The sequence below is a fragment of the Melanostigma gelatinosum genome, assembly GCF_949748355.1.
Source record: "Melanostigma gelatinosum genome assembly, chromosome: 21".
NCBI classification, from domain to species: Eukaryota; Metazoa; Chordata; class Actinopteri; order Perciformes; family Zoarcidae; genus Melanostigma; species Melanostigma gelatinosum.
This window is the reverse complement of record NC_136654.1, coordinates 13,730,977-13,754,386: the sequence shown is the minus strand read 5'-3', so window position 1 is coordinate 13,754,386 and position 23,410 is coordinate 13,730,977. Positions and strand designations below refer to the sequence as shown.

General features: G+C 43.7%; 1 protein-coding gene across 1 annotated transcript in view; it reads left to right on the top strand.

Annotated features, from left to right (window-relative positions):
* myo1d (myosin 1D) overlaps window positions 1-23,410 on the top strand; it is a gene marked incomplete at its 5' end in the record, with an annotated part of 83,438 nt that overhangs the window by 19,943 nt on the left and 40,085 nt on the right. Inside the window, 9 exons of the mRNA XM_079293319.1 lie at window positions 456-659; window positions 1,008-1,153; window positions 2,088-2,202; window positions 2,640-2,810; window positions 13,021-13,091; window positions 15,017-15,091; window positions 15,731-15,863; window positions 15,953-16,119; window positions 17,261-17,468. Coding sequence (XP_079149445.1) covers window positions 456-659; window positions 1,008-1,153; window positions 2,088-2,202; window positions 2,640-2,810; window positions 13,021-13,091; window positions 15,017-15,091; window positions 15,731-15,863; window positions 15,953-16,119; window positions 17,261-17,468 — 1,290 coding nt within the window. The remainder of the gene's footprint in view (window positions 1-455; window positions 660-1,007; window positions 1,154-2,087; window positions 2,203-2,639; window positions 2,811-13,020; window positions 13,092-15,016; window positions 15,092-15,730; window positions 15,864-15,952; window positions 16,120-17,260; window positions 17,469-23,410) is intronic.

Here is a 23,410-nt window from a genome sequence, read left to right as displayed (position 1 = left end):
GGTTTTCAGATTCATTTCTTTGTTTTTGTTTGCCTGTGGGGAAAAAATCTAATTTTTGCAGCTCAACTGCTGTTAACTATATAAAAGACACTCTCGGTTACGTTAGTATGTTACTGATTGACTGCCCCTGTAATTTGTATCATAATTCTTCCTATTTTGAGTGCTTGTTGTCTATCTTGAGCTTGCACGGTTCTGTCTAAAGTTAAAGAATGTTTGCCGTATTTACACATTTTATTGCTATTGTGTTCTATTATGCAATGGTGTCAGTATTGTTTATTTACACTTAATTGTTATTCTGTTGTTCACACATGTTAGTATTTTTATTCTATTGTTTTTTGCTGTTCTTCTGTTGTAATCTTTAATGAAACTGGCACAAAAATTTCCTTTGGGATTAATAAAGTCCGATCTCATTTTTATCACATTTCATAATCCGCCCTCTCTGGCTTCTCTTCCAGGGTAACCTGACGTTCGGGGTGGACGGCGATGTGACGTTGATAGAGAGCACAAAGCTGGTGTCGGTGATCCGGGAGCTGCTGTCCGTCAAAGAGGAGAACATGGAGAAGGCGCTGCTGTACCGCACCGTGGCCACGGGCCGGGACGTCATCGAGAAGCAGCACACGGCGCAAGAGGCCGGCTACGGACGGGACGCTCTCGCTAAGGTTATTGTCGGCAGGATGTTAGAATGACATGTTGCTGGTTCTCTGTCTGTGGAGTGGGCTGCAAAAAAAAAAAAAAGAAACAAAAACATTGGCCTGCTGTTGCCTGGAGGGTTGTGACCTTTCACTTCGTGCTTGGTCGTGGATTTTTACTGCCATTCACACTGATTCACACAAGCATGAGTCACAGTGTTGTGACTCCAGACAGAGGAGACTGTGGAGGAAGCTGCACTGTGGGCTGTGACCTAAAGTCTGAGGCCCATCTCTGCTCCGGACTGCTCTGGGCCCTTGAGCAAGGCCGGCGATCCGTCTGCCACACTCTAACGCACCCTCACTGTTTGTCGTCTGCAGGCCATGTACGAGCGGATGTTCTGCTGGATTGTGGGACGAATCAATGACATCATCGAGGTGAAAAACTACGATGCCAGAGTCCACGGGAAGAACACCGTCATCGGGGTGCTGGACATCTATGGTTTTGAGATCTTTCAGAACAACAGGTGTGGATTTTGTATTTAACCAGATAAGACCTGTTGAGATGTCTTTTAAGGTGCCACCTGGAGGAGGAGGAGACAGAATATTCCTCCAATTGTAAAAGCATCAAAACATCTGCATCTTTATATAAAACATTCAGCTTTTGTGTCTATTTGGTGTGTAAATCTTTCGGTATCTCGCGACTCCGTTCGATTTTGATTCTGGACTATGCAGTAAAAACTCTGTCTCAGGAGAAAGAGAGGGTCGTCCATTCGACACAATGTTGGCGGTTCAATCCCCGGTGCCTCCTGTCCGCATGTCAAATGTCCTTGAGTTGGAACTCAAGGACTTTTTATATTTGAAAAAGTCAATCAACAGATTGCAATAATGTAAACACACAAAGACACAATGTCACATTCATTTATGCTAAACTTGCACAAAAAAACAGTTTTTATTGAAAAGTTTTTATTATTTCTCAATTCTCAGAGACTTCAAGAATTACAAGTTCAAGTTACACAAACAAAAAAACAGAAATGCTGCAGGTTAGTGTACATGAATAAGATCTGAAGTAGGTCGTCATGTTTTTGTTGTTCCTCAGAAACTTGTACACAAAGTAACACTGTAAAAGTGGTATTTTGGGTGATTTCTCAACAAATCAACAGATGCTTGACACAACTTTGACTTGTTGTTTAGGATTACTGTCCATCAGTAGCAATACATCTAGGTTCTTTTGTAGATTAAAAAACAACTCATTTTTACTCATGTAGACGTCTCTGCATTCTCCTTGTCTTCATCGATCTGATCACTGTCTGTGCAAAACAAATAAAAAAAGTTGATCGGAAAGAAAACGGTTTTAACAAATGATTTTATTGGTTGTAACACACAGCGCTGATTACCTCTCCCTGTACAGAATGAGTAAAACACAGCTGCATCTATAACATTCAGTCTCTGTTTCTGCAGCTTTGAGCAGTTCTGCATCAACTACTGTAATGAAAAGCTGCAGCAGCTCTTCATCCAGCTGGTGCTGAAGCAGGAGCAGGAGGAGTATCAGCGAGAAGGAATCCCCTGGAAACATGTAAGGAGGACGTCCTGGGTCTGTTTCATGTTCCAGGGTATCTGTTCTCACTTCTAAAGTCTCCTTTGATGATCCTAAAGGATGCTGGACGTCTCTCAATCTGTCCAAATAGTGCACAGAACAAATATAATACGTTGACTTTCTAGATTCACAAAGATGAATGATTTTATTTACTAGTATACTATGTAGCTTTCTGTTTATTAAACAATATCATGTGTAATATAATTATTTATTATTATCAGTGCCCATTTGCCGATTTTCTACTCTCTATTTTTTAATTGCTATTCTATTTTGCTCTGGTGTCAGTATGACTTCTTATACATTATATTCATTACACTATTATCATATATGTTACTCTGTTGCTTATTCTACTCTTTTCTATCTCCTCTTGTATTTCTGTCATCTCGACTCGGCGTCTTTCTCTCCTCTGTCGTCAGATCGATTACTTCAACAACCAGATCATCGTGGATTTGGTGGAGCAGCAGCATAAGGGCATCTTCTCCGTGCTGGACGAAGCCTGCATGAACGTGGGCAAAGTCACCGATGAGGTTTTCCTCCAAGGACTCAATGTGAAGCTGTCCAAACACGTCCACTACACCAGCCGCAAGGTAGGAAACGCCGCACACGGACCAGACTCTGTGTTAGTTAGACATGAGCCAACAGAGAGGACAGTTTCTGCCTCTTCGGCTGAGGTCAAAGATCCAAATGTGCTGCTGATTTTATCGCACTTTCCTGTCCGTGATTTGCAAACACAATGAAACAAGCGAAACAATAAAATGAGCCATAAAGCTTCATATCAACATCGAGCTGGACATGAGATTCTGGTGGTGGAGCTGTAGTAACCTGAGAGCAGCAGAGGACAGATTACACCCTGCAGTAAGTAACCATTAGTGTCTGAACATGATCCTGTTAGCTTTAATAATCAGGAAGGCTTACAGTCCGACTCAACACGCCACGTTTGGGATCAGATGACTTGGATAAGGTGAAAGTCACTCTGATCTGGGGTCAGTGTGTTTCAGCTCCTCTGCAGATGTTGAACATGTAAAAGAGTGTGTTCAGAACAGCTGACAAGTAAAAACACAGCTGTTGTTTTGTGTTATTTTTTTGAAATGACTGCAAGTCTCTGCTCAGACACAAGGGAGCAGCAGCTGAGAGAGGGAGAGGGAGATCAGGAGTCTGACTCAACACTTTGCACAAGTGATGTCACTGCCAGCCAATGGGAGTGTACGGAGCTGGTGCTCTGCTGTGTTTGTGACAGGGTGGTGGTGGTGGAGGGAGAAGAAGGTGGGAGAGGTTCAACTCATTTATGAGAGAGAGAGAGAGAGAGACTTCACCTCCATCCCATTCTCGTGAACGCGATATCTCAGGTGCTAGTAACTCATAAACAATCTTATATAAAAATCAGAGGTGATTTCATCATTTCAAAGTGAATTTTATAAATTGTTTAGATGATGTATGGCATCTTTTAACTTCTTCTAAAGTAATTGGAGAATCGCACACCAACTCTTCCTCCTGGCTCGTTGAATTTACATGGTATCCCCATTGAACTTTTAATAAAGTCAACTAATATTACATCACCAAACGTGGAGATATTCAGCCCCAATATTCAACTGCAGTATAGAATTGTTCTTGGCTTGTGACTTTAGTTCAAGTGAATCAAATGAATCAAAGACTGCCTGACAAAAGATTTACATTACATCACGTTCCATTACATATGCCTGCCGTGCGCGAGAGGTGGCCATGCAGAACGCACACTCGTTATAAATCAGGGAAACCACATGTTCCATTAAACTGCAAAGAAACAATATTGAGCCTTAAAACGTGACTTTAAAAGAGACTTCTTTCCTTGATCCCTTGACGTTTTCCATGGAGGTGAAGGAAAAGTGGTTAGGAATAGACGTTAGGAGGTCATTTTTGGACTTTTGGACCGCAGCCATTGATTGACATCAGAGTGATTCATTATGAGATTCCCATATGGACATGAAAACGTGTTGCAGACGGACTGTCACGTCATTAGACGTTTTGTTGTCGGCACCACTTAGTGGTCACAATCATGTTTGCAGTCTTTTTGAGATGTGGGAATTACTTTCAGCCAAATATTTTTTTTAAAAGAGCAAGAAAATACTCTCTCTGTATATCAGTGTGACCCAAAATAGATGTCCTAACCAACGTCCGTGATGCAAATTAGCTCTTGGGGAAATCTCTGAAAATGTCATGGCTGTGAGGGTACAAAGTGAGCTCCGGCTCTGCAGACTTACAACACCCACCGTGGCTCTCCAGCCTCGTAGCTCAACCTCGCATCTTTCATGTGTGTCTGCCGGGATAAAAAAGAGTGAAGGTTGAGAAAACAAAGATGAAGAGAGAGAGAGAGGAGGTGCACAGGGAGAGACTGGGAATTAAATGTGAGAGGAAGTGCGATATGCACATCAATGGAGAGGACGGGGCTGATGGAAAGCAGGGATAGAAAAACAGTGAATGAGGACTGATGGAGCCGCTGTATCAGTGATTCCTGCATATTCTGAGGCTCCACTCGTCAATATTTTGTGATACTAACAATGGATCAAATGAGCATGTCTCATCTAAAATGGGTTTTGTCCGATTTCGGCTCATTGTTTGTGGTTTTTCGGTCTCATTACCAGCAGCAGCAGGCAGCTGTTTTTGAGTGGAAAAAAAGCTCCAATAATCCCACTGTGCTCTACCCGCCCAGCACCAAATGGCATAACGGCAACTAGCTGGTGAACACAGCGGAGCATTTCAGCAGATAACAAGACGGATAGTTTTCTCAGAAGTTGGTGGAGACAAAAAGAAAACCAGCTAAAAGGAGAGTTGCATTCATCAGGTGGCCAGAAACACGACTTCTAAAAGCTCCATGTTGCACCGTTTTTAATGCACATTCTTTTCTGCAGGGTCGACATAAATCCTACACGCTGTGTTTACAGCATAAAGACGTTTATTGTACATAATCATCCAGTCCACGTACATCCATTCAGTGCTTCTTTCTTTGCACTATTTGTATTGTTTACAACTTACAGAACACTTGGCCTGGCATTTTATTTCCATTGGTGCTTTTGATATATATTTACATATACACCTACCTGTGCACACAACAGTCCTGTCTGTTCTTTCTCTTTTATTTGTCCAGCTTTGTTGTCCTCGTCCCGAGCTATTTTTTGTATTTCTGTCTAAGTGCAAAATAAACAGTCATATTCCTTCTCAGTGCACCAATACTTGGCCAATGAAGCTGATTCAGATTCAGAGGGAGGATGTGAGGTGTACAGTCGTTGAAAGCCTCAGAAACAAGTCCTATAAACTGGACCTTGAGTTGAGATTGTTTTTCGTGTCAAGTTGCCGTCTTCGTGGTCAAAGAATGAGTCTTGAGTGCTGCCAACGCCCGTCTCTCACCGCCGCCACAGAAACAAACAGTGTACGTATTGAATTTCATACATCGGAAGAGACTGAGTCAGAGCTCTATTCTCGGAGATGTTCCTGTAACACAATCTGTGCTGCGGTTTAGACTCTTGTCTTTACTCGGCTCACCTTGTCCCGGCTGTTAACCCTCCTCATTCGTTCATCACTGCACGGTACCTCACGTCTGAACCACGAGCAGTTTTTGGGCTGTTGTTTTTGCTCCCATCATATTTTACTCCCTGTGGCCTCGTGTTTTACTGCAGTATTATATTAGGTGCAGTAAGTCCTGCACCTCTATGGAAACAGCACAATCATGGCTAGAAACAGAGAGAACTCCACAATGTATTGTGTGCAGTATAACACAGTTATGATGCCATGAATCATAAAAAAGAAAAACGCAGGTTGAATTTCTTTGATGATTTATTTTACAAACATTGGAGAACACTGGAATTCATACATCCAGCATTTTTCCAAGTGCCCAAAAGTGTTGCATGCTATGTACATTGAACTATTCATATTTGTACCACCTCTACCGCCTCTCCTCTGCTCAGTTTTACAGATGTTTTGTCACGTGACTGTTTGTCTCAGGCAAATCAATCAAGGCTTCCTAGTGGCCCCGAGGAGCTCAGAATTTAGTGTTTTTTACAGAATCTAGTTCAAGCAAAAGGTTTATTCAGGGAGGGTGAGATTTTAAATGATTTTGTTGAAATATCACGAATTTAAGCTTCATTTTGGTTATAGTTTCTGACAGAAGCGTTCGTTGGGCATGATTTGTTCAAAGAGCGTCGGAAAGATGAACATCTGATGATATGAACAGTTGTTACAGCTTCTGGCTCGGATAAACGGAGATGTTTTGGTGATTGTTTGAAGAAAACTATATATATATATATATTTTTATTGATTTGTTCTTCTACAATCCCGCCTGCAGGTTTTGGGGCTCAGAGGGTGAATGGCCGATGGCTCAGAGCACACACACACACACACACACACGTTTGAACCGTCCTCTGAAGGTGCTGCTAACAGATCAAAAGCAGAGGAGGAAAAGTAGAAAGCTTCCATCGCTAACAGATGCCCTCTGTTGTGGCTTCATTTTCTCAATATGTCATGTTGCTTTGCAGTCTGGTGATGAGGAATTCTGTTTTACTGGTCTCCAGGCTTCTCCGCCTTGTTATGAATTAATCAGACAGTTTTGATGCGCGGGAGCCACGGGCTTGTTTACTGAGATGTCTAACTGAAGGAGAACCGCTTAAATATTACGTGAGGTTTTTTTTATCGTCAGGTTGTGTTTGTGAGTCTCTTCACTTTCATCACACTGAAAGTGAACTAGTTTCATAAATGTTTTGCTCTCGTCTACTGCCAGCAAACTGAGTCCTACAGTGTTTAATTCTATGTTTAGGTCATTGCACCACAAACAAATCTGGCTGGTTATTTTTCTTATTGACTTGTTTTGTGGTTTCCAAAAATGATGAAGCACATTCGTCTGCACCCACTGTGTGTGTCGGTGCACAGCTGTACAGGAAACTAAACACAAATGGTTGAAGACATCATACTGGCAGTGTTGGATAAATTAAATATTGATAACAAACCAGGAAAAAAAAAAAGAAAACTATAAACAAGAGTCAAAAGTGTTCTGATTAACATTTTCTTTGATAGAAAAATTGAAATTCAATTGTGTATGTTCATAATAAAAAATATATTCTATTAAATAGTCATTGATTATTAAACAATTATCCAAAACTGCAACAAATCTCAAAATAAAAGCGCTCTAGGTTACTGGACGAATTGAGTCCACTGTGTTAAATCCCACTTTTGCGAGCGTTATGATGACATTTGTGCTGATTTGTTCCACAGAGCGTCTTTTATCTCTTTGTTTTTTGTTTTTTGTTTCACGACCAGCAAGTTTTGACAGTTTTCATCAGAAGCACACAGTATGTCAGTGTTGTTTCTGCTGACCTCTAGTGGTCAGAGAAAACGTGACAGAGAGGGGGATAGGGAGGTCAGAAAGTTTTAAAAGGAGAAATAACTCAATTTATGGGATTTGTTTATTATAAACTACCACGTCAGCCTTTTTTCCTTTGATCAAAACTTAGCTGACGCATCAACATGTGTCCTCGCTTTAAAATCTTTCATTTCTGCTCCTGCAGTCTCCTCTTTGCTCATGTTTTTTTTCCTCACCTCCTGCCCTCCCTCATCCCAACACTATCTTCATCTCACTGTACGCTGCTTTGATCCTCTCAGATGTTCTGTTTTTATTTTATTTTCTAATCATATGCTGGCACGGTAGTCTTTTTTTTTTTGGAGCAGCCATCCTGGAAGCTTGATTTCCTGTTTCTCCCTCCTCTCTCCTCCTTCTTTCTGCCTCTACTTCCTTCATCACCTTTTTTTAGATTTACCTTTCACAAGCGTCTCACAGCACTCGGCGTGTTCAGGTGCAGCATACTAATGGTGTGTGTGTGTGTGTGTGTGTGTGTGTGTGTGTGTGTGTGTGTGTGTGTGTGTGTGTGTGTGTGTGTGTGTGTGTGTGTGTGTGTGTGTGTGTGTCTGTGTGTGTGTCTGTGTGTGTGTCTGTGTGTGTGTGTGTGTGTGTCTTCGGCCTGCTGCCGCATGTATTTAATGCATGTAGGGGGTCTGCTCTAAGTGGTGAATCTTTCAAGGGGCCATGTGTTGGTGATGCTAATCTCAGAGATGCGCTGTTCATTAGCTGCAGGGAGGCACAAGGTCAACGGCAGCAGCAAGGACACAGAGAGAAGTGGATGTTCAGTACCGAGGCAGTCTGATGAGTGTAACCTAATGTATGATCATATAGATGTGAGTCTAGAGCCTCCGGTTCTGCCGAGTGAAGCCGATGCGGAAGGAAGTGTCTTAAAGCTGCATTCTCTCTAGTGTCCATCGGGGGGCGACTCCTCTGGTTGTATAGAAGTCTATGAGAAAATGACTCTACTTCTCTCTTGATTTATTACCTCAGTAAACATTGTAAACATGAGTTTATGATCTCAATCTCTAGTTTCAAGTCTTCTTCAATACAGCATGATGTTCATTTAGTACATTATGGTCCATTTAGAGTCAAACAGACCATAAAGCAGGGGATGCTTTAGGGCGGGGCTTACTGTGATTGACAGGTTGCTGCTGCTACCAGAGACGTTTACGACGTCTCTACGTCACAAATATGGTAACTTGCGAACAAAACAACATGGCGACGAGGTTTGAAAACGTCAGTCCACAAACCATTGGGTGACGTCTCGATGGCTACAGTCTGTGGTCTACAGTGAGGAAGCTGCTCAATGTTTTAATACCCTGACAGCTGCCACTCTGTGCTTTGGGAGCGAGCCATCTCCTCATCTGCTGCCTGGATTAGCTCCATGGGACCCGCTGTGAGGCCCTGACCGGTCCGGAGACAGTCAGACGCTGCTCGTCGGGAGGCCTGGCCCTCCTACTGGAGATGGCTGTTTGGTCCCGGGGTTAGAGAGCAGGAGTGGCACAGGTGGCAAACGGGATTGTAGAAGAGAAGTGGATAGTTGGAGTTCAGAACAATAAGACCCATCAGCATTTTGACCAAACACAACAAACTATTTCATAACGATGACAGTCAAAAGTCTGTCTGTTCGCTGCAGCCGGTGTTGAGGACTCATGCCTCCGTGACTCCTCTGTGTTTTTGTAGATCAACAGGGGCCGACAGCAGAGTGGTGACTCCTCTCTGTCTACATTCAGAAGGTCCAGTGTGTGCAGTGACTAGTGAAGGACAGAAGGCCACGGCTGTTCAATGTGTCCGATACATTTAATTAACGCGGGTTGTGAACATTAATCCGGCAGGTCGTGTTTCTGCTCCTCGGCCAACAAAAGGTGATCAAACATCTGTGAGTCGTGGCTATTTTAGACTTCAGTTCCGTACAAATGTTGGAAAATATATTCTCATTTGATAAGTCCATATCTTAATAAATAGTTGATACTTTTCATTAAAGCGGTCGTGGTGAGCTGCGTGTTTTATCTGCAAACAACATCTCAAAAGAACCGTCACAATAGTGAGAGTTTAAGGTGAACTGAAGCCTCTTCTCATCACTTCCTGTCACAGTGTTTCTGACGGTCGGTTCCACCATGTTCTTGTTAGTTTCTGTCTCTCGCTTTCTCACCTCACTTCCTCCCTCTGTTCACAGTTTACCTCCTTTTTTTATTCCTGCAGTTTCCTCTAATTTAAATGTTCCCATCTCCTCCCTGCCTCCTCCGTCCTGACTTTGTCTTTATTACATTTAATAAAACTAACATCCCGTCGCTCTTGTTGCTTCTCTGCATGTCCTGTTCAAGCTAATTCCTTTTCTCTCCACATGTCCCCTTGCCTCTCTTTCTGGTTTGCCTCAGTCCAGTTTTGGGAACCCCTTCTTTCTGTCTCCTTAATTAATCTGTTGGTTTGACTAGCTGGCTGTCAGTGGTTTCTACTATGCAGTCCATCCACTTTGAATGAGAGAGGAGGGGATGTGCAGGCTCAGGAGGCTGGAGAAGACTGAATTATTCTTGCCTCGTTGAAGTATGTGTGGTAGAGTTTAAAGTATGAGTTGATTCATGGATTGGTGGATTGACGGAAGAGACATTTTTAAAGTAAGATGATGGTTCCAGCTGTTTTTTAAATGTTAAGATGTCACAATCACGTTTTAGGGCTTTTAGAAAATTTCAAACCCAACTATCTTTCACTGTAATCTAACATTTTTTGATAGGACAGACCATTAATCTGAGTAATCATGCTAGTGGTATCTTATTTTGTAGGGATTGATGGTCCTGGGAACGCATGCTGATTCAGCAGTTTTTCAGCACCGTCCCTGCTTTACATTCATGGAGTCGTGCGCCTGAAGCTGCTCAGCAGAGTCGCTCTGTTTAACGGCCTGAATTGGCAACACTAGCATTTCCACAACAGCTGAAGGTTACGTGTTCTTCTTCTACAGTTGTCCTTAAAGGGAGAGCCAGTTCAATTTCATCTGTTCGTGTTGACTGCATCTAAAAGTAATGCAAGAACATGCATCTGTCCATCCATCTAAAACAATGTCCAATACATCTAATATCTATCGTATCTATTTCAGTAGCCAGAGTCCAAAACAAAGACATTTATTTATGTTTTATTACAATTATTGAAAACGGAACGAATCAACACAAACTCCCATTTAACAAACTGTGAGCAGTAAAGTTTTGTCTTGTCTGCTTGTTAAACAGTTCATGATTAATCGACTAATTGTTTAAAAATGACATCGACCAGTATGTCCTGGAATAATTGTGTCCGTGCTGTAGGTTATAATATCTCTGAGGAATAAAAGCTGTCGATGCTTCATAAATATCAGAACGAGTTTATTCTCACTGTCCATTATATTTATTCTGAATTGTAAGTGTGTCTCTTCCACTCTTGGCACATCCTAATTTCCTCCTTTCCTCATTCATTCTGACCTTGTTCTGTTTCTATTCGTGTGCCCTCCTTCCTCTCTCTCACACACACACACACACACACACACATACACACACACACACACACACACACACAGCAGTCTCCATCACACCCTCGGTCTTAACACTAGGCTGAGTCCCAAACACAGGAGGTGCTAATAATAAAGCTGCCAAGAAGTGTGTGCATGTAGTGCACGTGTGTGTGTGTGTGTTGCAGTGTAACTGATGGAGCTGGATGAGGGGCCGTGTGGCTTCCAGCAGATGCAGGCTGTCGGTCTGATAGTGCATCTGTTTCTCTCTCTGTCCTCTGTGTGTGTGTGTGTGTGTGTGTGTGTGTGTGTGTGTGTGTGTGTGTGTGTGTGTGTGTGTGTGTGTGTGTGTGTGTGTGTGTGTGTGTGTGTGTGTGTGTGTGTGTTTGTTTGTTTGTGTGCATTCGCTTATTTGTTTCCTCTGTTAGAAGCATTTATCTCCTGATAATGTGTGTTCTAGATTTCCAAAATAGATTGTCTCCTAATCTTGAGACGTTTCAAACTCCGTACAGGCTTGAAGTTAAGATCTTAAGTATTGAGACCGTATTAAAATGATTTAAAGTGTTGCTAACTGGGTACTTTAAATATTCCTTTTAAATCTGTCTGTTTCTCCCTGAGCTTTAGATTGTGTTTTCCTCTCATATGGGGGGGGTTGTCTTTGAGAGCACTCCGATGAGTCGGTCAATATTTTCACAAAGACACAAAGTAATGGAACGTACTGTGTTGGCTCGGCTGCAGGTGGAAGGCGTTGTGGCTGTCAAAGTTTTATTTGCGAGCTGTATTTTTCACTCTTACTTTCCTCCCGTCCGTCCATGCCGTCGTTCATTTTTGACTCAACTCTGAGGACATTTACATGGACGAAAGTATATGGACACCCACACATTCAACCCAATGTTACTGTGGAACATCTCATTCTAAAAGCCATGCTCGTTATTATGATGCTATAACCGCCTCCACTCCGGAGGGGAAGATGTTTCAAAAGAGGTCCAACGCATCGTCATGTTCAATCCTGGCCCTCAGCTACATGCTAATCTCTTCTCTCTCTTTTTGGGATCGTTGATGATGAAAGCGTGGGATAGCACTCTCCACTCCTGTGTGTCTCACACACACTCACTCACTCACTCAACTTTACCCTGCACAGCGCTTCACAAACAGCAGTTTTGCAGATGTGGATGAAACAGGAAGCCTTATCGTGCTCATCAGAAGCGGTTGCCAGTCCGTGATGAACCTTTCTGTATTTCCATTCATGCTTCTGCCCTCCTGCTCACTGGCCTACATACACGCATCAGTATCACACTTTCACACTCGTTTTTGTTTTTTTTCTCTTCCCATCACGCCACATTGGGCTCTCTTCCTCTTTCTCGGTCCTTGTCTCACCGTCTCTATTGCCCCCATTCTTGATTTTTATTCACTAAGTCGTCCACTTCCCTTCCTGTCTCTCTCTCGCCCTCTCCCTCCCCCTGTCCCTCCCCCTCTCCTCTTTTCTGTGAGACTTCATCCCTCCTGACAGTGTTGGGTGGTTTTCCGCATCACTGCATTCGGTCTGTTGCTTCTGCAGTTTTGAAAGTCATTTTTAGCGTTTTGGTTTCATCACAAAAGGGCTGCTCATGTTTGGAATTCAATTATGACATTTTTAAAGTAATGGGTAGAACTGCAGACGTCATACTTCACACATAGTTGATCTTAAGACTTAATCTGGGCACCATTTCCCAAAAGCAATCAAACCCCAAAGTCCAAGAGATGTTTCCCACAACGCTCTTTAAATCATCAGTGATGGCCAGAATAAGTGACAGTTGATGCAACATGAGTGATAATGTTTAGTTTGAACACATTACTGCTCCTTTTGTGGTCGAAGTATTCCTTTAAACATACAGTGTTCTACTCTTTGCTCTTTAACACTTTGTTCAGAGATGATTCTTCAGTGTTGCTCACTCTCTGCTCTCCGTCTGTCTCTCTGCAGCTCTCACCGACGGACAAGAGTTTGGAGTTTGACAGAGACTTTCGCATCAGACACTACGCAGGAGATGTGGCGTGAGTGTCTTCAAGTTTCATTTATTCAGGAGAAGCTTTTGCCGGTGATCCATGCTCCTTTTCCCACATTTCTACATGTTTACGTATTCATGCGTCAGAGCTGAACAGTCTTTCACTTTTGGCTGCTTCAAGAGCAGGTAGAAGTTAGGGTTCCTAGACTAAACTTGACCAAATATTATTTTCATTACCTGGTTTCCTTTGTCTATTTAACCCGCTGTATTTGAATGTATTGCATTACTTTAGATAATGCCTTGGATCAGTTAATGTAAAATAGAACAAACTCATTTAGTGCACCTGTCAAACGATAATGTTACGTCTATACAGACCCCAGACCCACAACACCTTGGTCAACTGCTCTGCAGCATTTATGTTGTCTACACTTTTTATTTTATAATTGGTTGAAATGAAGGCGCCTACATGAACACAAGTCATCTCACGGCTCCTTTTGACACTTTGATGTTGGATCTGAACATTTTTGGTAAAAAAGGAGGCAGAACATCAAATAACCTGAAATGAATGTGTGTTAATCTTCATCAAAGATTTCCATCAAGTTCCCACATGAAGAGAATTGTACTCGGCCTGGGTGCTAATTCATTCTGTGAGCACAGACGTGTGCAGAGAGTCCACATTGTAGACTGCAGCAGTGCAACAAGACAGAACTCAATCACATCCAGAATGACCCTCGTTTGAATTCGCAGTTAAGGACACTTGCATGCACACACTCGAACATTCAAACGACACTTTTTGTTGGACGACGCCCCCCCCCCCCCCCCCCCCCCCAAACAGCCTGCACCACTTCCCAATCCCCGAAGTACTTGGGCACCATTCAAATGAATAAATCACACACGCTAAGCCCCCAAAAAGTGCTCTCAGGGAATTCTCAGGGAATTTGTGAGGGCTAAGTGTCTGCCACCCACGGGGGGCCTCGGGCTTGATTGAGCCCTGAACCACTTAGACCAGGAGGCAGCGCCCACCTCACAGCACGGCTCTATCTATAGCAGCTCATCGCTTAACGCCACACATTACCTTAAAGTGTATATTAACACACGGCTGAGATAATATTTACATTAAGCTACAATTAACACACCCAGTGGCCACTTTATTAGGTACACCTGCTTGCTCTGGCATGTGGCAGCAACTCTATGCGAAAAAGGTTTGCAGACCTGGTCAAGAGGTTCAGTTGTTGTTCAAACCAAATATGATAATTAAAGGGATTGATGTGATCTAAACATAGACTGTATATAAGAAGTGGATTTAGTCACCCATTGGTTTGTGGACTACAGTTTTCAAGCCTTGAGTTTGGCATTTTGGCCGTCGCCATCTTGAATTTTTTGCAACCAGAAGTGAGACGAGAGGGTGAAGCGAAGTAAAATCAAGAGGGAAGTAGAGTCATTTTCTCATAGACTGCCATACAACCAGAAGGACTAAGACGTGAGGAGAGGAGGCGAGGAAAGGAACAGAGGATGTACAGACTGAGAAATGAGAAGAGAGGATTGACCCTGCCTTTTGTCAGCGGTTCAGGCTGCCGGGCAACTGAGCTCGGTTTAAACTCAGAGTATTGGATAACGCGTCATATTAACGCGTCACATCCTCTCAGGCTCCACCAACATGACAGTGACTTCAGGACTTCAGTCACTAGATCTCAATCTGAATAAAGCTCTTTTAGGACGCGGTGGAACGGGAGACTCGCAGCATGAATGTGCAGCCGCTAAATCTGCAGCAACTGTGTGATGCTATCACGTAAACACGCTGCAGCATCTATGGAATGTTTCCAGCACCTTGTTGGATCAATGCCTCGGATGATTCTGGGTGTTCTGGGGTCAGCAATAGAAAGGTGCACATAATAAAGTGGCCTAAGGTCAAAGTGATTCTGGTTTAGGACAGTTTTATTTCTATCTACCCGCCTCCTTGTCTCCTCTCCTCAGGTACTCAGTGGTGGGTTTTATTGATAAGAACAAAGACACTCTGTTCCAGGATTTCAAGAGGCTGCTGTACAACAGGTAACACACACGCGCACACACACACACACACAGAGTACTACACGCCACTTCAATCACCTCCACACACTGTGTTCCTTGCAGCACTTTACATGACACCCCTCCAGAAAGAACGGCACAGAACTAGTACAACTAATCTCCCCTGAGCTGGCTTTTATTCTCCTCTGCTTCTATCCTCTGGTGTGTTTCCTCCGCTGAATATAAATGTGAGGTCTGGTGATTCCTGAACGGTCTAATGTGCAGTTGATGATACTCGTTACTCGGGTCAAATGCACAACGTTTGGATAGTGTTTGTTACAGGTGAAATATTGTCATAATACTATTTTAGATCAAATATTTGTGCTGCAGAGACGTCCTGGTCTACACATCATAACTCGCACATCTTTATAGATCCCCGCAAAAATCACACCATAATCATTTAAATATGTCTTTCAATGAAAATGAGACAAATGAAAAAAAGTTTCAAATGTTTTTAATTGTGAAGCGTCACTCTACTAGACAACTAAACATAGTGTTGTCGTGCTTTTTTACATTTGAACAAACACACAACGGCCAACAACACTGACTTGTGCTCTGTTTTTACTCATCACTCATCTAAGTGTTGTAATCTCTGCCTGTACAACTCTACCGTCATGTTTCCAGTTCTAACCCAGTACTGAAGGCCATGTGGCCCGAGGGCAAACTGAGCATCACGGAGGTCACCAAACGGCCTCTAACGGCTGCGACGCTCTTCAAGAACTCCATGATCTCGTTAGTGGAGAACTTGGCCTGCAAGGTGAGCAGCCAGGCCGGATGAACCGTTTCCTCTTGCATGTTGAATTCAGCTTAATGTGGTTGTTAACGCGCCCTCTCCCCCGTCTGTAGGAACCCTACTACGTTCGCTGCATCAAGCCCAATGACGTCAAGTCCCCTCTGCTGTTCGAGCAGGCGCGCTGCCGTCACCAGGTGGAGTACCTCGGGCTGCTGGAGAACGTCCGAGTGCGGCGTGCCGGCTTCGCCTACAGGCAGACTTACCCTCGCTTCCTCCAGAGGTACCGTCAATAAACACCTTAGACGCCTTCGGCCTTGTGATACACCTTGTTTCTGTGAGTTTTTATCTCACTCCCCTTCAGTGTTTTGAGCTATTTCATATCGGGCTGCAACTAACAATTATTTTCTTCATTGATGAATCTGCTGATTATTATTTATTCCTCCTTGTGAAGGACATATCATATATGTCAACACCTACAATTACCCAAATTCTAAACATATTTCATTGTTAATTTTATCCTCAAATCATGTTCGGGTTATGGTTTGAAGTATATTTTGCTCATGGGACGAGCTTTAATATCTGGTCAAACATGCTGAACCTCTGAAGCTGTTCACATGAAGGCTTTTACGGTTCCTCACTGTTGGGTGTAAATATGTGATGTGTAACACTAACTAGCTCGCATCTAATCTTGCAGCTAATCACTTACATTTCCAGCAGCCGTCACAAAATAACTCATTTTGTCAATTTCCCTACACGCATAAGATTTGTGTCCTCTGAACTTGATTCAAATCAGGCTGGATTATAATAACTAAGACCTTGTTGTAAAACATTCTGATGTGCTGCAGAAATTATCCTGTTTTTAATGTGAAGTAGCAAACAACTGCCAGTCGATGACCTGGGTTAATAACTCGTGTTTTATTCATAAAGGAGCTCAAGCACCTGATATTACAAGTCTGTTTACAAAACAATCCGCACTAATTTGGTAGCAAGCGTGCCGGTAATGACCAACATCTACATTTAAGAGCTACTAAAGTCTGATGTGTCGGACCAATATGAATCATTTATACCATAAACATGTGTATTAAAAATTTCAAGTTGTGTCAAATGTAGGCTTTTAGATGGCCGTTTAAAACATATGTCCGCTAGTTCTCCTATATGAACTCTGAAATATCAACAGACTTATTAGCCGTCAAAAAAGAAGTCTTGCGTAAACACTTCTCACACACAAGATCTGTCAGAAGAAGCTCTCAGAGGAGAGAGATGTCCGTCGGGTCAGGGCTGGACTTTTAGAGACGAGTGATGGACAGACGTGGATCCTTAGAGTCTCAAACGTCATGTTAACCCCGCGGAGGACGAGCGGGAGTGATGCAGCGACACACAAAGCTGCATTTCCTAAATCGACAACTTTGTCCCTCCTCCAGATACAAGATGATCTCAGAGTTCACGTGGCCAAACCATGACTTGCCATCAGACAAAGAGGCGGTGAAGAGGCTCCTGCAGGGGTGTGGATTCGACCACGACGTGGCCTACGGCAAAACCAAGGTCTTCATCCGCACGCCACGCACGCTCCTCAGCCTGGAGGAGCAGCGGGTGGAAATGGTCCAGAGAATCGTCCTCTTCCTCCAGAAGGTGAGAGTCTGACCGCCTCACGTGGCTTATGAACTCAGATACTGACACGACAGCAAACCTCTGACCTCATGGGAAACACTGAATTCATAGAAAGTGCACTGCAGATTCATTCCACTTCTTTCTTTCTTTAATCGTGATTTTCCTCTCCCTGATTTTGCCTTGAATGTAAACCAGTGAACCAAATCTACAACATCTTTTTCAGTGTTCTCAGAAATTCATGCATGTGAATAAACTCGCAGACTAGAAAAAGTCAAATGTTAATGCAAGCGCTGAAGCTGTTCACATGAAGGCTTTTACGGTTCCTCACTGTTGGGTGTAAATATGTGATGTATAACACTAACTAGCTCGCATCTAATCTTGCAGCTAATCACTTACATTTCCAGCAGCCGTCACAAAATATGATATAATATAATCTTGTATTGTGAGCGCAGGAATCTTTTATCACTCAGGTGAAAGTTGTCGCCCGCACAGCTATCGTAAAGTTGTGAGTGGATTCATATTTATAAGTTTGGAACATGGTAGTATCTTCGTTTGTTGTGTTTTACTTGATTCAGGTTTTTGATTTAATTTGTCACCAATTTAAAGATGATTTAAAAACACTTGAAAGTCCACAATTCATACAAAGAGTAATGGTGGTGTTACTACCAGGACTTTTTCCTGTGTTGGCTTGGGTGTGGCCACATGATGTGTCTCATTAGCAGTTTAGTTTGATGCTCATGTTTCAGTTTCTCCTTCAGCTGGACACGTCTTTAAATCTGATCGGAGTATTGATCGCTGTCAGTGTGCCTCTGCGTTCAGTAGGCGGTGCTACCATGGTGTGACGACACCTTCCCGGCGAGGGAAAACAGTTTCCCCGTCGTGATCGTGGTGTGTACAGAACGTCGGTCAGAGCGGAGCGGTTACTTTGTTAGATGGAGCCGTTGGTGCTCAGCTCTGCCTGTCTGTCAAATCTCAGATGCACCGTGCAAACACTTGAACGCTATCTCTGACCGACAGGCAGGCAGCTCTAAAACTACTTGAAGCGTTATATCCTCCACCGGGGAACCATGTGATCTACACCTATACATAACCTGTCATGATATGAGAATCATGTTTGCAGATTCCTCCACACTTTGTGCTTTCATGTCCACCTTTCTCAAGGAGTATCTCCAAGCTCACAGCCTTGAAAGGGTTTTTCCAGCCAAATGAGCCGCTGTACAGATTGATTGGTCGACCTTTTGTATTGATCCGTATGACCTTCTGTTGGCTCTTCCCACGGAGTGTTCCTTCCAGCTCTCCATGAGGAGAGCCCTATCTAGTATCCGGCAGGATAAGCAGGCCTCGATAGCGAAGAGAAACCCTCGGAGGAATCGCCAACCAAACAACAAACATCACAGAGGTGTCGCAGCAGGCGTGTTTAATCTCGCCCTCTGTCGGCGTTGAGGCCGGGCGCGCAGCATGTGCTTCACGTGCACGCTCACTCGTGCTGCATGCACTCTCTGACACGCAAAATCAAACAGTGCTGTCACGGCAGCATTGACTCCTGTATCTATCGCGCTGTCACTCATTCAACAAACATCCCGGCCTGAGTCTGACCCGCCGCGCCAAGCAATCCCCCCCTTATCAGCACCTGGCACACCACGCAGCCTTATGCCAGCCGGTAACTGAGGCTCAGACACACGTCTCATCCCTACGTTCGCCTCACAGATTTATAGTAATGGCACTGAGTGTGCCCCATCAGACAACTAAGAAACACTGCACACTCCTTGTGGTGCCGCTGCCTGTCCAAAATGGGAGAACATTGTGTTCTACTGTCTCATTTTACCCCATTTTAAATGACCAAAACCTCTCTTCCTGTGAGGAGGAAGGGTGGAGTAGCTGTTGTCTACGAGCACGCACAAAAACATTTATGCCCAACGCGCTGTTTATTGCATTATTCTCCAAAACCGTGGCAACGAGTGTAATCAGCAAAACGACATAAACCAACCTCCACAGCTCAGAGAAGGGATTGTAATTCACTGTAAACTCATATGTTATGTTCCTGGACTACTTTATCGTCGGTATACAAGCCCTGTAGAGAAAGACGTCAAGTATTAAAGGCATTATAAAGAAATACAGGTTGAATATCCCATAAACAATTTGATCTGGCTGCAAATTTACTCAAATGTAGATTTTGAAAACCTGTTTCCAAATAGTTAAATACGATTCGGCCATCTTTGTTAAAAGCGCTTTTATCAGAAAAGCTGCGAGCAGCTCCAAAAATTCAGAAATGCAAACTTGCAGGACCAGTGAAGCCGTGATGACGTCATGTTCAGGTGTAAACCAAAAGCAGCACCTCGTCGCTCCGCTCTTGTTGTGCTACAGCCACTCAATCCCCCCCGACCTGAGCTGTTGTTCCAGTCAGGCCCGAGTGCATGAGCAGCTCCATGTGTGTGATCCTGCAACAACAACGCTGATACATCCACCCTGCACAGACCAATCTAAATCATTACCACTTTAAGAAATGGATGCTGGAAGCAGAAAAATCCAGCATAAATCCAGATGTTATAAATTAAACATAGGCCACCCCCACCTTCCCGCTGTGTAAAGATGAATATTTCATAAATGCAAGCTCAGCCATCCACATCACAGTAACTGTCTGCGCTTGTCAGAGCAGCGGCGATGTCGTAGTCAGCTTTCACAGCGCCGCCACTCGGGGCTTGTCTGAGCAGGAGCTAAAATAAATGCCCTACAAGGACAAAGTGTTACTTACTTTGTGTGTTTTTTTTATTATTGTTATTATTTCCCGGTGGATAACTCGTTGTCTCGTGCAGTAATAACTCAAACCTGACTGACATGCAGTGGATATCTGTGTGCAGCCCTCTTGTGAATCGCGGGCTCCTTAGAGCGAGGCCAGCACCGCCTCGCTCTCTGCTAAACGGTCCAGAACTGATCCGTCTCCTGCTAGACCTCAGCAGAAACACGATCTCTAATCCTCTGATCCCCCCTCTGAACCTGCAAAGTCTTTAAGTTATCATCCAGATCTATCGCCGCCATAAAAGCACTCCACGACGCTTTCACTTTTTACTGCTGGATTATGAAAAGCGGAAACAATGTGCTTCCTCTGTTCTCAAGAGAAAGCTTCGATGTGGAAACTAAAAATCCTAAAAATATCCTGCAGTACACAACAGCTTACAGCAGTAGAATAACTCTGAAAGACTGTGACCGTGGGTCTTTCTCCATGGCAACAGATGTGTGGCTCACAGCCAAAGTTTACAGGTTGTTTTGTTTTAGACTGCTTTTAACGATTGTCTGCACATCCTCGCAAAATCTATTTCATTTTAATCTTATTTATCCATAGAGAGGTGAGTCTTGTTCTGAGGCCAGCAGGACCGTCACTCACCTCTGTGTCTTGTTTAAATAAAAAAAGCTCCAAAAATGTGTCAAAAAAAGATTCTTCAAAAAAAGACAAACCTCGTGTAAATGTTTAAGCATTTACTGGAAGTGACTGGATGATAAACATTTAAACGTTTTAAAGAGTTTAATGAATAAGTGGAGAAAGAAAATATACAAAAAAACTAATTCAAAGTGCTTCAACGAACAATTTCATATTTATTGTATATTAAGATGACGTGGAAGACCTGTGCTGCTGCTGTCATTGGTTCACAGGGTGGATAGTATGCTTTGTGCTTTACTTCCTCATGAAGCTGCTTTTATTGTGTGTCCTTTGAACATGTTTGAATAGTGTGTGTGTGACTTTAAGCTCGTACTGCTGACCATCGCAATATTCTTCCAATCTGCTTTGTCCAGTCCCATCTCATTGATGGATGAGCCGCTCAATCCAACGCCAATACTGTCTCTTCGTGTTGGTATGTTTAGTTCGGGATCACTTTAGAGTATTATCCCTGTTAATTCAATAAATCCAGCGACAACTGTACATGTTTCAGACTACTTTAATACGAACAACTGTTACACGTCTTCCGTTCCTCTAGAACAGCGGTTCCCAAACTTTTTAGGCCGCGCACCCCCTTCTACATCCCGACCGGGTTCGCGCACCCCCCCCCCCCCCCCCTTAATAAAAAAAAAAAAAAAAGAAGCAACAGAGCCTTTTAAGCCTTCATAGCCGCATACGAATCGGACCAATGAGAGAACAGTTTGCTCGCACGTGGCGTTTGTTTACAAGATTTAGTCCGCTGTTAAATGTTGCAGTGTGAACACAAACCGAGCAAAGGAGCAACTGCAACAAAGCAAACAAACTGAAGGTGTGAAAACGCCCTGAAACACTGCAACAAAGTTTCAATAACTTTCAGTGACACAAGGCGTCACTTTTAAAGAGCAATACGGATGCGAGCACACACGCACAGGCTCAGAGGCAGATTATCACATTTAATTTACAATTAATGAGCGACTAATGTAGCCAGGATGTCTTCGGACAAAGCATCGATGCGGCGACACAGTGTTGTTGGACACCGGGATCATGTCCAACTTGTTTGCTTCTTTCTCCCCAATCATACATTCCACCATCTCTCTGGCAGCTGGCGAGCTCACGTCTTCGGCGATTGTGTGCGGTAGCCCCTTTCTCGCTATTCTGTAACCAGATATGAAGCCCGTAGTGCGTCATTTATAGACCCAACACATGAATGAGACTCCAGTTGTTTTTGGCTGTTTTGTAACTCCTCCAATTTGGATATAAACAATGTAAGGGGCTTTTGACTTGCACTGGCATGCTTGGTGTTCAGGTGGTGACGTAAATAAGAGCTTCAGACTGTTAGCCAGAACCTCACTGCACACCACGCACTGCGGCTTTGGGGAATCTGCGTTGCCAATCCAAGTGAAGCCCAGACACAGATACTTCATCATATTTCCTCTTTTTTTCCCAGTCTGATGCTCTCTCTCGTTTCCTCTTTTTTCACCTTGACTCCGCGATGGGCCGATGTGCTCCCGATTTGTCTGTGCTATCCCTTCCTCCTTTTGGTCTCCTCCGTCTCATCTTCCTCTGACTCCTGTTCGATTTCTTCTCCCGGTCTCTCCCCAACGCACCTCTCTGTTCCCCTCGCCTCCGATTCCTCTCTCTCTCTCTGTCCCTCTCCTCTTTTACGACCGATAGCTTCAGATGTCCCACCTGACAGTTTTTAAATTAAAATTACATTATTTTTTATATTTAATATTATTACACCATCAGACCGCCATTACACTTTTCCTCTCGCGCACCCCCTAGAGGCAGCTCACTTTGGGAATCCCTGCTCTAGAACTAACTGCGTCACACGCATGCGCACTAGTTAACTCAGGATTTAACAATCCCCGGAGCTAAGACTCTAAACTGAGGTATTACAGCGAGTTCTGATCAAAGGACTGAGGGCGTTTCGTGGTGTTGGTGTTGCCTTTATTGATTCATGATAATAACTGCTGGCCTGTGCCTCGGCCCCTCTGTCTCCCCGTGTCAGAGCACGTTGCAGCCTCAACGAATTGTGCCGCACGCTCTCGATCCCGCCTCCCTCCGCCCGTCCGTGTGCATCGAGCGTGTCACCGGAAAAACCAGCTCGATATCCCCAGAGGATGTGGAAACTCCGGCGCTCAGCAGCAGTCAAGTGTGTCGATGGTGCAGAGCGGCCTATCTGTCTCTCCGTGTCGGGATTTTGTTTGTTTTATTTCCACATCTAGCTGACAACAATGTAAAGGGTTGTTGTTGTTTTTTTATTGCCAACACTGCAGTTTAGTAAATGGCCTTTTATTGGACCTCCAGTCCCAATGCTTTTGGATTAAAGACATTCATTTGGCGGTAATGGGGGTCCTCTCCTCCCCTCTCTGTGTTCTGCTCAACATCCCAACCGAAACCTTCCAGCTCTCACCAGTTGTCCTGGCTCGTGTGATAAGTGTGTGCCTTCCCCCCTCTTCTCTCAAGTGAAACCCCAGCAATCTGTCCCGCTTTGTTGCAAAGAAAGATCCCCAATCTGGCTTTGATGATCTCATAAATCCGGGGGGCT